The 16,509-nt window shown below is 45.6% G+C and overlaps 2 protein-coding genes, 1 long non-coding RNA gene and 1 other non-coding gene across 10 annotated transcripts in view; 3 read left to right on the top strand and 1 right to left on the bottom strand.

The window, feature by feature from the left end:
* The window catches only part of LOC115251028 (uncharacterized), a 27,260-nt gene extending 13,355 nt beyond the window's left edge, over positions 1-13,905 (bottom strand). For 2 of the 3 annotated variants that reach the window (XM_029841803.1, XM_029841804.1), the window contains exon 1: positions 4,025-4,273. The gene's annotated coding sequence lies outside the window, so the exon portion shown is untranslated. Of the gene's footprint in view, positions 1-4,024; positions 4,274-13,842 lie in introns of those variants that run through there. The other variant, XM_029841805.1, reaches the window with a different exon arrangement.
* On the top strand, positions 5,916-7,558 carry LOC115251030 (uncharacterized). The gene is made up of 3 exons (XR_003889575.1): positions 5,916-6,231; positions 6,734-6,913; positions 7,009-7,558. It is a non-coding gene; the product is annotated as an uncharacterized lncRNA (long non-coding RNA).
* On the top strand, positions 9,019-9,089 carry trnag-gcc (transfer RNA glycine (anticodon GCC)). Its single transcript has one exon. It is a non-coding gene; the product is annotated as a tRNA-Gly (tRNA).
* On the top strand, positions 13,062-16,509 carry LOC115251027 (uncharacterized). 5 transcript variants are annotated; one of them, XM_029841799.1, is made up of 6 exons: positions 13,062-13,333; positions 13,639-13,707; positions 13,816-13,926; positions 14,057-14,134; positions 14,401-15,309; positions 15,440-16,509. In XM_029841799.1, exons 5-6 carry the CDS (start codon positions 14,762-14,764, stop codon positions 16,473-16,475), a joined length of 1,584 nt encoding a protein of 527 aa, XP_029697659.1. In that variant the 5' UTR covers positions 13,062-13,333; positions 13,639-13,707; positions 13,816-13,926; positions 14,057-14,134; positions 14,401-14,761; the 3' UTR covers positions 16,476-16,509. The 5 variants fall into 5 exon arrangements, with proteins under 5 accessions (XP_029697659.1, XP_029697660.1, XP_029697658.1 ...); XM_029841800.1 differs by having other exon boundaries at positions 13,062-13,707; positions 13,816-13,901; XM_029841798.1 differs by having other exon boundaries at positions 13,062-13,707.

The raw sequence follows: 16,509 nt of genomic DNA, 5'->3' as shown, positions 1-16,509 counted from the left end.
CAGTTTTCTCGGCAGGTGCAGCCAGATCAGTTAGGTCCGCAACAAGATTTTGCTCCGATAAACCCGTATTGGGTCAGTCCAAGGGGAGGCATGTGTGGGAGACGCGGCAGGCAGGGATACGGCTTGATAGGCGGGTACTTAGGCCGAGATCAGTGTCATGCCTGCAAAGGGTATGGTCATTGGCAAAGGGACTGTCCATATCGCAACTATCCGGAGGTACCAGGCAGTGTTCCACCATCTCATGGAATTTATCACCGGAGCTGACTTGATCTGACACCGTCGAGCTTGTGGGGTTCTCAGGAAGCCCGGAGAGACTGCCGTTTTCTGTGCCAGTAGTGACTCATTTTGCCGGACAGACTGTGTTGCACCCCTTTGTCATTTCACCACATTGCCCTATCAACCTGTTGGGACGAGATCTCCTTGTGAGGACAGGAGCAGCAATTCTGTGTGGAGACAAAGGTCTGGTGGTGCAATTTCCTAATGGACTGAAATTGAACTGCTCTATTCCACATCAAGGTGTGAAGGGACAAATGCTGATGAGTCCGACACCCTCTCCAGAACAGGGGGTGTGGACAGATATTTATTGGGGAGAACTTGAGCCAGAGACCTCACCTGGTGTCGGTGTTGTGGCATTGTTTCAGAGCTGGAGGCCCTGGTTGTCGATGCTAAGTCCTTTGCCCCGCCAGTTGATCCCTATCATGTCACTCTATTTTACGACCGTGAGAACAATGAGGTGTATCAGGATGCGTTTAGAGAAAAGTTATAGGGAAATGTCTGGATGATTACATCACCGTGTTTGTGTGTTGGGCCTGAAGGTGTGGCTGCACAGGTCGACTTTGCTGAACAAACTGAGTGGTATGAGAGACTGTAAAGGAAATGTTTTCATTTCTGGGTCTCACGAACTATCGTAGACATTTTATTCCTATATATTCAGAAAAGACTACGCTCCTACGTGCAATGGTGAATGAACAGGGAATGCGTGATTTGGCAGCCCGGCTAACATGGATAATTGAGAGACAGAAAGCATTCATTGCTCTTAAACAGGTACTCAATACAGCTGCACATTTGGCAGTTCCGGAATATAAAGATACTTTCTTTTTGGATGTTTCTGAAGGAGAACATACAGTAAATGGTGTTCTCTTTCAGAAAAAAGGGGGTGAAAGGAAAGTATTAATGTATGCAAGTATAATGCTGGACCCCATTGAAAACAGGCAGCCATCGTGTGTAAGGCATATAGCAGGGGTAGCAAAACTTTTACAAAAAACAGCACATTTAGTGATGGGTCATGCTCTGACAGTTCTTACAACACATAGTGTGGTATCACTGGTCAGCTCAGCAGCATTCACCATGACCTCACTTAGGCAGACCAGGATGGACAAGATTTTAACGGCACCACACATAACATACACACATGAAGGGATCAATATGGCAGATGGTATGGGAGAGGGTGAACCACACAGATGTGAAGAGAAAGTGAAGAAAGATGAAAAAATCAGAGTAGATCTTAAGATGGAGCCGTTAAAGGATCCAGATGAAATACTATTCACAGACGGCTGTTGTTTCAGACACCCACAAGAGGGGCTGAAAGCTGGCTATGCTATAGTTAGAAAATCACAAGAAGATTTTGAGGAAGTGGAAACAGGAAACCTAACAGGTAAAGAGTCAGCACAACTTGCAGAATTGAAGGCAGTTATTAGAGCATTAGAAATATCAAAGGGAAAGAGAGTGACTATCTATACAGATTCAGCATATGTAGTGGGAGCAATTCACTTAGAACTTTGTCAATGGTTGCGGGCAGGTTTTAACACAGCATCAGGATCTCCTATAAAACATGAGGCAGAGATGAGGCAACTGACATAGGCACTCATGGAACCAGCAGAGGTCGCAGTCGTAAAGTGCAAAGGTCACAGCAAAGAGAACTCTCTGGAGGGAAGAGGTAATGAGGCTGCAGATCAGGCAGCAAAGAAGGCTGCAGGGTATAAACCAAGTTACAATTTGTTGTTGGCAGAGAAAACAGTTCATGAAATTCTTCCAAGATACGATAGGGAAAGACTTAGTTGTGAGAAGAAGAAGAAGCTTCTCCACATGAAAAAACAGTTTGGAAGGAAAGGGGGGCTGTGAAAGTTGAAGGAATTTGGCGGGGCCCAGACGGCAGACCTGTTCTCCCGCCCGGTCTGTTAGATGCCGTTCTGGAAGAGGCCCACGGCCTGACACACTGCGGGAAACCACAAATGATGCGGTATCTAACACATTGGTGGCATCCGTTTTTGTCAGCCAGTGTAGAAAATTATATCAGAGAATGTTCAATATGCACACACTTTAATGTGAAATCAACAATTCGACCACACGAGGGCAAGTTTCCAGTTGCCCCCATGGCAGGGCAAGAAATAATTATAGATTTCACTGATATGATGGACAGGGTCAATGGGTTCCGATACCTCTTGGTGGCAGTGGATGCATACACTGGCTGCCCAGAGGCGGTTCCCGTAAAAGCAGAAGATGCAAAAAGTGTTATTAAATTTTTGATTACTCCGGCACATGGTTTCCCCAAACGAATTAGGTTTAATAATGGAACTCATTTTAAGAATAAAGATTTACAAGAAGTAGAGAAGGCGTTAGGCAAAGGTAGAAAGAATGAATCAAACACTGAAGAGCAAAATTGGCAAGATATGTGCTCACAGTGGAATGAAATGGACACAGGCGCTTCCAATAGCCTTGATGTCAGTAAGAAGCTCTGTTAAGCTCCCGAACAGGATTCACCCCCTTTGAGCTCGAGAGGGGTGTTCCCTTTCCGGGACCAGGAGCAGAAAATCCATAGGCCAGCCCAGCACTTTTATGAAATATAAATCTTATTTGGTTCAACTAAAAACAACTCTCTCAGTTTTCTCCCATCAGGCAACTTCAGTAACCACATCCAGTAAGGATCCAGGAACTCAACACACAGCTGAGTGGGTTCTTCTGAGAGTCATCAAGTGAAAGTGGTCAGAGCACAGGTGGACTGGTCCCGTTGAAGTTGCAGAGCGAATATTACTTGTTAACCCTAACATCCTAACATACTAACAACCTAACACATTAATCCTAACTCTGGTATCACTGGAATCAATGTACCTTAGCAGGTAATTCACAGAGAACGCTTGGACGGATCCAGGAACATCCAAAGAAGACGGCACCATGATTAAACTTCTATTATTCTTGATTATAGCAAAGGGAGCAGTCAATGAATTGTTTTATTGGCCTAGCTTAGGCTAGGCCAAAAGGGGGATTGAAGAGAATTAGTTTATCTTGTTAGCATCTTTTATCTTATTAGCATGTGTTATACTATATGTTTTTGTTTATGTTACAGTTAGTTTAGAAGTTAGGAATACTATATAATCTTTAGTAGGAATATACATAAGCAAGTCAGTTGACCCTTCTTTGACATGAATACTGGTCAGACAGTTGGAGCCAGCCGGACAGGAAATGGTAGACCCTCATCGTAAAATATGACAGCATAATTTACTGGTGATTGATAAGTTCCTGAACAGGAATAAGACCTCTGTCCTGGCCATCTGAGAAGACAATGGAGAAGGACTGCACCAACACCAAATGAGGCAGGAAGAAGAAGATGAAGTCACCCAAGAAGAAGGACTGGATTGGACTGAATTAGCATCAATAATGACATATGTCTTTCTATATAAACTGGGCCAAGGGATAGTTAGGGGGTCAGACTTCATGCCCTGACAATTGACTTTGTTGTTGCTAGGGTTATGAACTGGCCCAGAGCTCTGTAATATTTGTATCTTGAATTGATTGTTTGCTAAATACATTTGTTTGCTAAATACATTTGTTTGCTAAATACATCTGTTTGCTAAATACATTTTGAAATTGACATTTGTTTACTTGAAGTCTTCATTTAAAGAACACGCGGATTGGCAGTGACACACGAGAGGTACTGCAATCCAACAATGCATTCGCGTGTTAGTACCCCGTGCATCGAAACTGTTTTTCAACGAAGCATGCAAAGAGAACAAAAACAAACACTTACCCTCCTCGTAGTCAACATCAGTTCATCATTGCACGGATCAATTCATAGTCCTTACGACGGTTATTATCACACCAACATATGAAGAGTAATATTAAAGGAACTCGGCCGGAACATCAAGAACACAAAAATATTAAGATAAGTTTCAGATTTGGAGAGGAATTCTTCATGGAAAGGAACGGTACTCCAGCTCTGAAACCTATTTTTCAGAAACCTGCCTTTGCTCCTGGTGGCACTCTCGGCAGGGCGGCTGCTGCTACTGGGATAGCATCTGCACAGAGATGAAAAGAAAAACAATAGAAATCAGATACGGCATGGACTTTGTTTGTCTGACATGAAATAAATGTGGTAACGGTGTATTTACAGCTCTGGACTCAGAGTTATGGATGCTCATTATCTCCCTTTCCATCTCTACGTCCTCCTCCATGGCTGTGTTAAAGACAAAAATACCGGCTACAGGTTAGTAGAAAAAAAAAAAACAAGTTGAACTTGTCACATGAAGGAATTAGCATACCCAGGGGCTCAGCTGGGGCCTTCATGGGATGCTCAGCAGGTGTGGAAGATGTGGTGGACTGCTGCCTCTTCAGCAGGTTCTGCTGCAACCTGAACATTCGTGTACCTGGAACGCAGCGCTTGCCTATGACAAAATCGGCATAGCCACCACCTCTGCTGTCCCAGATCTCCTTCCACATGCTCTTGGCTCGGGCACCAAATCCAACCAGCTGGTCGTCTTCAGACGAGGCAGTCACTCCATCCCCTCTTCCGCCGTCATAAGTGAGAAGAGCCTGGATTTCTTGGAAACTGAGGGCATAACTCACAAATGACTGGAGGCTGTCCTTACTGTGGCTTTCAGCCATACAGAGACCTGCTGCTTCCTCATTCTGCACGTTCAAGATACACGGTGTATCCTACGTCATTCTGCAAAAGCCATCTGAATGACTTCCCTTTATATTTACCAAACTGCAGGACATATTCTCCCAGCACCTCCATCTTATCTGAGGGATCCCCCCTCTTTGTCGGATGACGGCCAAAGCGTTCTGCCATACGAGGTCCTCCCTCATGGCCGCAGACTTGTCCTGAGGAGTGGAACTCACCCGTTTGGCTTCATCAGATGGCTCCTGGAGGAGAAACCCAAGAGGCCCCTTGCGGAACACAACCTGAAGTTTAGGGCCAATTATAACATGTTCCTTGCTAATTTAGGACAAAATTGACCACAGCCTATGCACAATTAAGTTTCCTCATTAATTTAGTAGGAAATCAAGCCCAAACTTACCTTCAACGAAGTTTACCAAAGAATGAATTTTCCGGAGAGGAGCCGCTCTTCATATTCATAAACGGCAGAACAGCGCCACGGGACGATAGTGGCCGGAAATATATTGCGTCCGTAGTGGTTTAGCACTACCATTGAAAATGAATGGGAAACGGTTTAGGGCCGTTTAGCTAAAAAACTCTAGAGGCCCGGGTTCGGGCCAGTCGAGAATAGTTGTAACGGAGAACCAGCCAATCAGATCGAAGCTGCCCGAAAACCTCAGAGGGAGAGTTCGAATCCAGCTTTGGGCATTATCAAATCGAAGATATGTGTTTGAAAAATTCACGATAATAAAAATCTTTAAAGATCATCGCAGTTTTTGTGAGTTTAATGAGCCACAAATGCTTGCTGCTCTTTTTAGGAGCACAGGAGTCTATTAAACTGTAGTTTGTATCATAGCAGAGTTTTAGTGACAAATTCTAAATTGCAAATAGCAGATATGAACAGGGAAATGCTACGTTATCCCCTTATTCTGCTGCAAATAATCTGATGAGATAGGTGGGGAACAAATTCAGTTGGGGATAGACAGATGGAATATTAGTGTTGTTAGTATTATACTTGAGCTCTTTAGATATTGTTTTCAATTCAGGACTCTGCCGCCTTTAGTTGGCTTTTGCGAAGACAGAAATGTTGACAACAGTATGGACCAAAGTGGGAAATTCAATTTTATTTAAACACACTCATAAAAATCTCCCACGGAGCGGAGTGCAAGGTGGACTGTTGACTGGGGGCGGTCCTGGCTCGCGATTGGCCCGGAGTCTACACTTGTGGGCAGAGTGTAGACATCCGGGCTGATTGGTCCGGAGTCTACACCTACGAAGCGAGGTGTAGATCATCCGAGCCCAATAAGAGGGCCGCGCGTAAGTGCGTCTGGAATCGACCTGCGAAAATTTGAATTGAGGTAAGTCAGCCCATCTTTCCTACAGTGCTTTTCATATTTGCGTGCTTTTTGCGTGCTCGGAAGCATATCTTTGCAACAGTACCTGTAAATGTGCTCGAAAGCTAACTTTTGCCGTGAAAAAACAACTTTCCGCTAGCGGGATAATGTCGCTAATCGCATCTATAGACATTGTGTTATTGAGGTGCCTCCATGCTCGAATTGCTTGTTTGCCTTCTTTGTTTCCGAATTAAATGTTTACGTTCAATGTTGTGACCTACATGCCTATTGAGTATTACAAACAAAAGGATGTCCATGATTGTGCAGGGAGAAAGGTGGGAAGTGGGAGGACAATACAGCCTAGTCAGGTGGGAAGTGGGGGGGACAATACAGCCAAGAAAGGTGAGGGCAGCCAGATGTGGGCAGAAAGTGCAAGTACCTGGGAAGTGTCTTGCTTGGTGGCAGTAGTAATCTCTGGTTAGTTGTTTGCTTGCACATGACACTTTGCTTTGGTTGTTTTTTTCAGATAAACCTTCTGCAATGGACCCATTGATGCCATCGCTGTGTATTCTGCACACAAGTGTGCCACAGGATAGGCAGCAGTGCATTCTGAAGGCCTCAAAAGAGGCACGGGCAGCCCAATTGAAGCCACATCAGCCCATTGAGGACAGTGGACTGAGATGTCTTAAGACTGCCTGTGATGAAGGTAAGGTAATCAGGGTCAAATATATGTTTTGATGCTCAGTTGACTCACTCTACTTGGACAAATGTGGCATTAAAGACATAAATGTTTGTCTTCAGCTAAAAGGAGATGCCGCCTGGTCACCCAAAATCCCTCAGAGGTGTTTTACTTTAACACAGTACTTGAGGAAGGAAGACCAGCCCCGTGATTTCAGGTCATATGAATATGGTTTGGGCTGAAGTACAGAGAACCAGGCTGCCGTCCGGTCCCTCTGGACTGGGACAAACACAGAATGCACAAGAGGGATGAGCCTTCTGCTCTTGTGCCTCCATCCTCACTGCTGAAACCCCCTCCTGATTAAGACAAAGCTCCTGAGGCAACACCCTCCTCCAGCTGGAGAATACTCTCTGCTCTGCCATCACCTCCACCAGAACCACCTGTCCTGGTGCACCACTAAAGGAGGAAATTCCATCAGAGGATGACCAGGATGCTTACAGATCTGCCAATAATGATAATCATTAGTTTTTGTCATACAGTTCATTTTGCAGCCTATTGTAATTAAGGCCTCAGGTGATTGAAATTAAATCAAGTTCAGGGCTTTATGGTAATTTTCCACCGTATTTTCACGGCTATAAGGCGCACCTAAAACACTGAGATTTTCTCAAACATTGACGGTGCACCTTGTGTGTAGAGTTCCAAAATCTGCTGTGTGCCTTTGGTGGGTGCACTACGGTAAACGCTCTTCGTGAGAACTGATTCAAATTTAATAAAAACAAAAGGATATACAGTATGTCAAAGGTACTGCTGCTTTTTGAGAACATGATTTTGAAGATTATTCGGAAGATTTCGCTGAACCGAAACTTGACTACTTCCAAGCGCTGCTCAACGAGCAATGTTCACATTAGCAAGAAGGGTCGTTTTACAAAAGTACTGACCGACTTAAAACAGAAGTCGTGCGTATGACATGCAGTCGTTGTCTTACTGTTCCGGTCCATAAATACTTGCGCAGACCCAGAACTTGCAGTGTGTAAATAGGGGCCGGTAACGAAATGTCCAAGGTTGACATATGTCGATGACTTCAGCGCCCTCTTGTGTCCATAGTGGGGTACGACGACCCCCGCTCCACCCCACCCCCAGCGTCATTGTACTATGATCTGTTGATTCTCCTAATCTCTCATAATCCACTGATGTGTACAATAACTGTTGGATGAACACAACATTAACTATTAGGGTCTTTAAAAAAAAAGGCACACTCGGACGGAACTCTCAAAATATCATCAAAGCCAAACGGGAGCTTTCTGACCTGTAGTACATGTTTTCCGCAGTACTTAAGCCTTCCTAAAGCTACAGTAGACTTCTTATTAAATAAAGGAAAATATGGGATTTTTTTCCTCAATTCACAATCTGCACAGGCATACAGCGTTAGTTATTATTCTTTATGCCAGAAATTGGTGTTTTATTGGGAAAGAGGGTTGATAAATAGTTGTCAGCTTGCACAGGGGAAATGGAGGCAATACCAGGGTCACAGCAAGGAAAACAAGGGTCACAGCAAGGAAAACAAGGGTCACAGCATGAGCGCATGCGCAGTGAGGGGCGCTGAGCTCACCACACTGGTCAGCGTTAATTGGGAGCGCGTCAGAGCGGAGCCAGTTGTCTTCATCGCCTGAAGAGACGGCCCAGTTGAAGTTCGGACGGTATTGTTTATCACAGACGAATTTTAAGACATTTCCTGACTGTGTCGTGTTTATAGTTTGGTTAGTGGCTATTGCTTTATGTTGTTGTGTTTGTTAGTTGGGTTTCTGTTTGTTAATTGGGTGGTTGCATTGCGATGATTGTTCTGAGGATTATACCCTTTATTTAGTGTCAGACGACGTTATTGTGGTCGTATTTAAGCTGTCAAGTGTGTGACGATTTCTGTCCAAGCTTTATATCGTTAATTACCACGTGAAGTGCGTGTTAATTTCTGCGTGTAAACACCTGTATTTGACCACTAGATGGCAGTATAGTTATTCAAGAGACGCCATTGTTTGGAACGCTTTTATCCTCGTTTATAGTTTAGAATTAAGTTAAGTCTGGTTAAGTATTAAGGAAAGTTTCTTTAAAAATGTCAGTTTTTTTGGCCTATTTATGCATTGGTGGTTCAGTGGTAGAATTCTCGCCTGCCACGCGGGAGGCCCGGGTTCGATTCCCGGCCAATGCAAATTGTTTTTATCTTATTCTTATGTTTTTTTTTTAATTCGATCATGTGAGAACCCTCTATAGCTTTTTTTCGGGTTGGGGGGCGCAATTCTTCCCCATTCATTCTCGATGGTAGTGCTAAACCACTACGGATGTAATATATTTTAGGCCGCTAAAAGGCGCCTTTTCCCCGTTTGGGCTCAGCGACACTGCTTCTCTCTCTCTCTCTCGCTTACGAAGGTTAACAACGTTTGTGTTTTAATGTCCAGTTTAAATTTCTGATTCACTCATGAGAATGACATTAGGAGTTCATGTTAATTTCCATGGAAAAACACGTCTTTACCAAAGTTACTGTGCATACATAAGCTGTTATTTTACATTATTCTATAGTCAACTACAATCTGCCATGTCTCCAACGATGTCCTCATCCTCAGGTTGTTTCTGCAGGTGTGTGAAGACCTTGAGTAATTGTTGGCACAGTGGACAGTATTTCATCTTTTTCTCGTGACTCTGCTGCAAGGCCTGTCGAAAGACCCGATTTGCTGACAACCCTCGATGGCTGGAGAAGCTGCCTAACCGTTCAGAGAGCATCAAAGACAGTGTTCTGTAGAACCAGCCAATGTAACAGCAACACTAGTTTTGTTTTTCTCAGTGGAGTGCAACATTAAATCTCAAACTATGTACAGTAGTGCAACATGCATTCCTGGCATGTAGTTCATTTTGTCCTTTCCTCCATCCACATCTTCGTCTCTCTGCCTCAAAGAAAGGAGTGGCTACAAACGCTTTTCAAGTCATCTCTCGGGCTATCCCCTTGTCCCGATATAGAGAATAGACTTTGGATGGGCAGTAAATAATCTGATGAGATGGGTGGGGAACAAATTCAGTTGGGGATAGACAGATGGAATATTAGTATTATACTTGAGCTCTTTAGATATTGTTTTCAATTCAGGACTCTGCCACCTTTAGTTGGCTTTTGCGAAGACAGAAATGTTAACAGTATGGACCAAAGTGGGAAATTCAATTTTATTTCAACACAATAAAACATTAAATCTTAAACTATGTACAATAGTGCAACATTACATTTCATAACTATGTACAGTGCAACATGCATTCCTGGCATGTAGTTCATTTTGTCCTTTCCTTCATCCGTCTTCGTCTCTCTGCCTCAAACTCTTTCCAAGTCATCTCTCGGGCCATCCCCTTGTCCCGATATAGAGAATAGACTTTGGATGGGCAGTAAATGTGTTTACCGGCCACTCCAGGGAACCCTGTATGTATATGTGGGCTGTTTGGTCCCTGTTTTAGAGTCAAATGGCAGAACCTGCAGAGGCGATCAGGTGGCTGGGAGCCGAGTCTCTGTCTCCGAGCTTTTTCCTCCACACGCTTTTTGGTGGCCTCCAGCTCCCTCTGGAAAAACGCCGACGCGGCAAATTGTTCAAAGGGCATTCTGGGGTCAGAGTCCCTCAGCAGCACAAGTCTGATGCACCTTCCTTGAGCAGTAGAAGTAGCGAACAGGACCCTGCTGACAGAAAAAGTGGATGGAAGATCCATCCGTCCCATACCGAGACTTGGGCTGTCCACAGGCGAGACAGGTTTTCGTCCGTCTCATCTTCTGCTCTGGTCGGTGCTACTGCATCTCTAGAATGCCCTGCACAATTTTTTCAATGGAGTCCTGCGTCAGAGGCGTGGGCAGGGCGGCTGCTGCTACTGGCATAGCATCTGCGCACAGATGAAAAGAAAATCAGAAATCAGATACGGCATGAACTTTGTTTGTCTGACATGAAATAAATGTAACGGTGTATTTATAGCTCTGGACTTGCAGATCAGAGTTATGGATGCTCAGCATCTCCCTTTCCATCTCTACGTCCTCCTCCATGGCTGTGTTAAAGACAAAAATACCAGCTTCAGGTTATTAGTAGAAAAAACCTTTTCCCAAATTTGAACTTGTCACATGAAGGAATTAGCATACCCAGGGGCTCAGCTGGGGCCTTCATGGGATGCTCAGCAGGTGTGGAAGATGTGGTGGGCTGCTGCCTCTTCAGCAGGTTCTGCTGCAACCTGAACATTCATGTACCTGGAACGCAGCGCTTGCCTATGACAAAATCAGCATAGCCACCACCTCTGCTGTCCCAGATCTCCTTCCACGTGCTCTTGGCTCAGGCACCAAATCCAACCAGCTGGTCATCTTCAGAAGAGGCAGTCACTCCATCCCCTCTTCCGGCCTCATAAGTAAGAGCCTGGATTTCTTGGAAACTGAGGGCATAACTCACAAATGACTGGAGGCTGTCCTTACTGTGGCTGTCAGCCATACAGAGACCTGCTGCTTCCTCATTCTGTTTCGTTCTTGATACACGGTGTATCCTACGTCATTCTGCAAAAGCCATCTGAATGACTTCCCTTTATATTTACCAAACTGCAGGACATATTCTCCCAGCACCTCCATCTTATCTGAGGGATCCCCCCCTCTTTGTCGGATGACGGCCAAAGCGTTCTGCCGTACGAGGTCCTCCCTCATGGCCGCAGACTTGTCCTGAGGAGTAGAACTCAACCGTTTGGCGTCATCAGATGGCTCCTGGAGGTGAAACCCAAGAGGCCCCTTGCGGAACACGACCCGAAGTTTTCCAGGGAAAAAGGCGAATTGCTTCTGCATGTTGAGCTGACAAAGGAAAAATGTCTATTAATTTTCTCATTTTTATTAGACACTGATAAAACAGTTCCACCCATTTTTCAAATCACACCTGATAAATGTGATCAAAGGAATCTTACGCCAGAAAAAGATGAAGTGTGGTATTATGTGTAAAGTTCTCTATGTGTGTGTGCGTGTGTGCACACATGCAATTATCATGTAGGTGTGAAAGTGTAAGATCAAGGTTGTTGGGGTGTCGATTCAGGAGTTCAGAGGGTCAGTACCTGGTGTGGCTAGTGAGGAAAAGACTGGAAAGTGATGGTGTGTGTGTGTGTGTGAGAGAGAACATGGGGGGGGGGGGGGGGGGGGCAGGAGGACAGTAGCCCCTCTCAAAGACATTGGAAACAAAAACACATTTGATGTAATACTACCACTACTGATAATTATAGTAATAATAACTATAGTAATAATAATAATAATAATAATAATAATAATACCAAGATTTCAGTGCCACGACAAGTAAATCGGTTACTTGAATATAAAATATGAACAAGTTCATTCATCACTATCGTGTGATTTAAGACAAGCAACAGATAATATTGAATTAGAATCTCAACGCAACCTTGGCGTTTCATTGGAGCGATCTCGCGATACATAGTTTGTTCTGCACGTTCATATTTCACTGTAATTTGTCTTTAGCAGTCACCGACGGTGGAATAAAATGTCGACATAGTTGGCGACAAGTTATGACCGTAATACAATAGGAAAAACTAGCTTGACAAGATATGAGAATATTGTAGCATGACAGATACATTATAATTTAGGACCAATTATAACATGTTCCTTGCTAATTTAGGACAAAATTGACCACAGCCTATGCACAATTACGAAAAGTTTCCTCATTAATTTAGTAGGAAATCAAGCCCAAACTTACCTTCAGCGAAGTTTACCAAAGAATGAACTTTCCGGAGAGGAGCCGCTCTTCATAGGAACGGCAGAACAGCGCCACAGGATGATAGCGGCCGGAAATATATTGCGTCCGTAGTGGTTTAGCACTACCATTGAAAATGAATGGGAAACGGTTTAGGGCCGTTTAGCTATATAAAAAATAAAAACTCTCCAGGCCTGGGTTCGAGAGCATCGAGAGTATTTTTAGTTAAACGGCCCTAAACCGTTAAAGCCTGAGAGTGCAGGGGAGGCTTATAAGCAGGGCTGATTGGGAATGAGCTGCAGCTATGCTTGCAGGTGAGTGGAGTTGAGCTGATGGGGTGGGAGTGGCTGGCAGGTAGAGTGGAGCAGAGGCAGGGAGAGTGGAAAATTACTGGGGCAGAGGGACAGGAGGGAACTGGGGAAATGGGGCTGTGACAGTGCAGATGCTGTGCCAGTAGCAGCAGCCGCCATGCCGAGAGTGCCACCAGGAGCAAAGACAGGTTTCTGAAAAATAGGTTTCAGAGCTGGAGTTCCGTCCTTTCCATGAAGAATTCCTCTCCAAATCTGAAACTTATCTTAATATTTTTGTGTTCTTGATGTTCCGGCCGAGTTCCTTTAATATTACTCTTCATATGTTGGTGTGATAATAACCGTCGTAAGGACTATGAATTGATCCGTGCAATGATGAACTGATGTTGACTACGAGGAGGGTAAGTGTTTGTTTTTGTTCTCTTTGCATGCTTCGTTGAAAAACAGTTTCGATGCACAGGGTACTAACACGCGAATGCATGTTTGTTGACCGAGTCACAATGCTCCTCCTGCTCGGCCTCGAGAGCGCTGATTAACATTGTCATTTCAATTGGTGTGAATGAGACGATTATACTGTTTTAATTTTAATTATGTAAAATTCTAAAAAGCAGGAGGAGTAACGATAAGGCTGCTTCAATTTCTACTAATAACGGCGTCTTCACAACTCATTGAATCGGAACTGACTAAACTAATGTTGTCTTTTTAGTTCCATCTACCACACGCTCCAAACCCCCACCTGGAGATACCGCTGATCTACAGGCATCACTAGTTGATGGTAAAAACATTGTAATTCTGTTCATCCAATCAAGTGTTCTGCTAACTGCAGCTGCATTAAATAAAGTAATTTCATTTTTGAAAATTACTGTACCTGCGGCTGTTCCAGCTTCACCAGGTGTGAAGAGGAAGAGACCTGTGCCCCTCCCTCCACAGCTGGCCTTCCTGGTGACAGAGACAGAGGGTCTCACAAAGGTAGAGGAGCCCCACTCAACTTCAAGTATGTTTATTTTTTTTAGGGCTGATGAACAACCTGATATCTCTGTAATGTACAGCTGACTGTTCTTTCCATGTTGTCATCAGGTGAAGTGACTGTAATTTCTTAATAGCAAGTCTGCACTTGTTTTCAGGACCTGACTCTTGCACGGCACAGACCTCTGACGGCAGAGTGCCTCCTTTGACGGACTCTACCGAAGACGAAAAGAGTGGTATGTTAAACCATGTAAATTTCCCCCATTCCGTGGGGTGTTGAACAATAATAAAGTGTCCCAGGGTAATTAAAATTGACACGATTCTTTGTCACTGACATGAACAAAATCTGACGTGTAAGCTCTGGAATGAAACCAAGTGTCCGAGGCGCGTGTTTGTTTCCTTGTATTGTGTGTTTATATCATGTGAGGGCGGGGGCACTGAAATTGTCTATTCAGTAATAATAACGTTATGTTGTTCAACTGTCTTCTTTACTTTATCCTAGTTCCCATAGCTCCTGTTCCCATGCCTGTCCCTGACCACGACATGAGCAAGTGGATCTGCTCACAACATCAAAAGCTGTGGATGAGGACGGAGCTTCAACAACTTGGGTTGTGGCCTGGGTCCCGACCAGTGCATAACCCTGGGAACGCAATTTCTCTTTGGCGTCTTCCTCCTCAACCGGACCTCGAGTGATCGTCAGCGTCCGTGTCCAGTATTTTATCTTTTCCTCGCGACTCTGCTGCAAGGCCTGTCGCAGGAACTGGTTCGCTGACAACCCTCGATGGGTGGAGAAGCTGCCCGTGCGCTTTACTAACCTTTTCCCTGCATTCCTGACTTACAAGAAGGCTGTGTGCAAGTCAGTAATGGATGAACTGCGGCGTTCTGGCAAGTCACCGACTGATATGGCGAACCAGGTGAATGAGCTCATGCACCTCAAGTATGAACGAGCTCACCTGGCATATCTGCACGCTGTACAGAACGTCAGGGATGCTGAGGCTGGGGCGTACAGACAGAGAACCATCGGCCAGTACGTGAGGATGGAAGATCGGCCACGTGCTTTCGGGTCATACGGGGACCAAGAAGGTTGGGGTGGGGTGTCTGTGTCCGGATTCTACCTGACTGACTGCCTGCTGGATGAGTTCAAGCGTCAACAGCCGTCTCTGACCAAGCTCCTCCAGGGCACGTTCGGGCAGGTTTTCAGGTCGGACCACACGAGGAAGATGGCAAGGAAGGTGACACTGGCATCTGGAGCCATGTCCAGTTTCGCAGTGTTGAATGAGAACTGGCTCATTGTGTCCTGGGTGATGGTTCAGGCTGAGACAGAAAGTTCCCTGCATCCGATGTACCAAGGAATGGCCCAGAGGTACAGCGACGCTGGGGTGGAAAAGGCCGGCTACCACTGGATGGACAGGTGAGATCAGCGATCTTCTTTGTTTGCCGTCATTCAAAACTGCAAGTCATTGTCTTTGAAGAAATTTTATACTTAATGTTACAATTCTTCCTTTAGAGCTCATATTTCTATGTCTCTGCCTCGCATTTAGGGATTGCTGCGCTCCATTTAAGATCCCGGACTGCGTCCCTGGTGAACATCTGTGCTGGGATGCCTGGAAGACCACCCCTTCCATTGTTGCAGGAGCCACCTCTGGAGCGCTGACCAACACCTGCGCCTCACGGGCACATTACAACAGCAGCATCGTTGTGAAACTAGACTTGTTTCACTGTATGAGGCGCTTTGGACGAGAGTGCACCTCTGAGCACCATCCTCTGTTCAGCCTTTTCTGCCAGCTCCTTTCTGCCGCCTTCTCTGTGGTGGATCAGGAAGACCTGAAGAGGCTCCGTGATGCCTACGAGTTCTGCGGAATCGGTCCAGCCAACCCCACCAAACGGCACGTCCGAGAGCACTGCAGAACTAAAATTCCACAACCCACCGAGCTGCTGGAGAGAGTTCTGCAGCACTTTCACCTGGCCACGGACCCTAACGATGTCCCACTCTTCAAGCCATCCATGCTGAAGACGTGGCGCGTTCAGAGGGTTCACATCCTCCGTGGTTGCCTCAGTGACCCAGAACTGTCTGAGGGGATAATGTACAGGGACGGAGGGACCCTTCAGCTAAACCACGTAGCGGGCGAAGGTGCCAAAGTCCCCGTCTGGATCCCTGTCCGTGGTACATCTCAGCAGGAGGGCTACCATTTCCACCAGGCCCAGTGGGTCACGGGTACGCAGGTCTCCCCTGAACTGTTCCAGGCCCAGGCCATGACCGGCGTTGTGCGGTGGAACTTTCAGCGACTGGTAGACATGAAGAAGCCCGGCGTCGTCCTCCCTGCTGTCTTTGACCCTGCCTTAATGTGGGAGTTGAACTCTGCTTCCATGGCAGTAACGGGACAAGACAAGTACCCTGCGACAGAGACACTGGAGAAAGGTTTGGGCTGGAGTACAGAGAACCGGGCTGCCGTCCGGTCCCTCTGGACTGGGACAAACACAAAATGCAGAAGAGGGATCCGCCTTCGGCTCTTGTGCCCCCTCCCGCTCCAGACGATGCTCCTGGCGCAACACCTTCCTCCAGCTGGGCAACACTGACTGCTGTGCCGTCGCTTCCCCCTGCACCACCTGT

This window comes from Takifugu rubripes, chromosome 9 (assembly GCF_901000725.2).
Source record: "Takifugu rubripes chromosome 9, fTakRub1.2, whole genome shotgun sequence".
Taxonomy (NCBI): Eukaryota; Metazoa; Chordata; class Actinopteri; order Tetraodontiformes; family Tetraodontidae; genus Takifugu; species Takifugu rubripes.
Note: the sequence above shows the minus strand (reverse complement) of the source record. Positions and strands in the feature narration are given on the sequence as shown.

Coding starts and splice junctions, on each gene's coding strand:
- LOC115251027 (XM_029841799.1), top strand. CDS start 14,762: ATGGATGAACTGCGGCGTTCTGGCAAGTCACCGACTGATATGGCGAAC. Junction 15,310..15,439: donor GGCTACCACTGGATGGACAG/GTGAGATCAGCG, acceptor CCTCGCATTTAG/GGATTGCTGCGCTCCATTTA.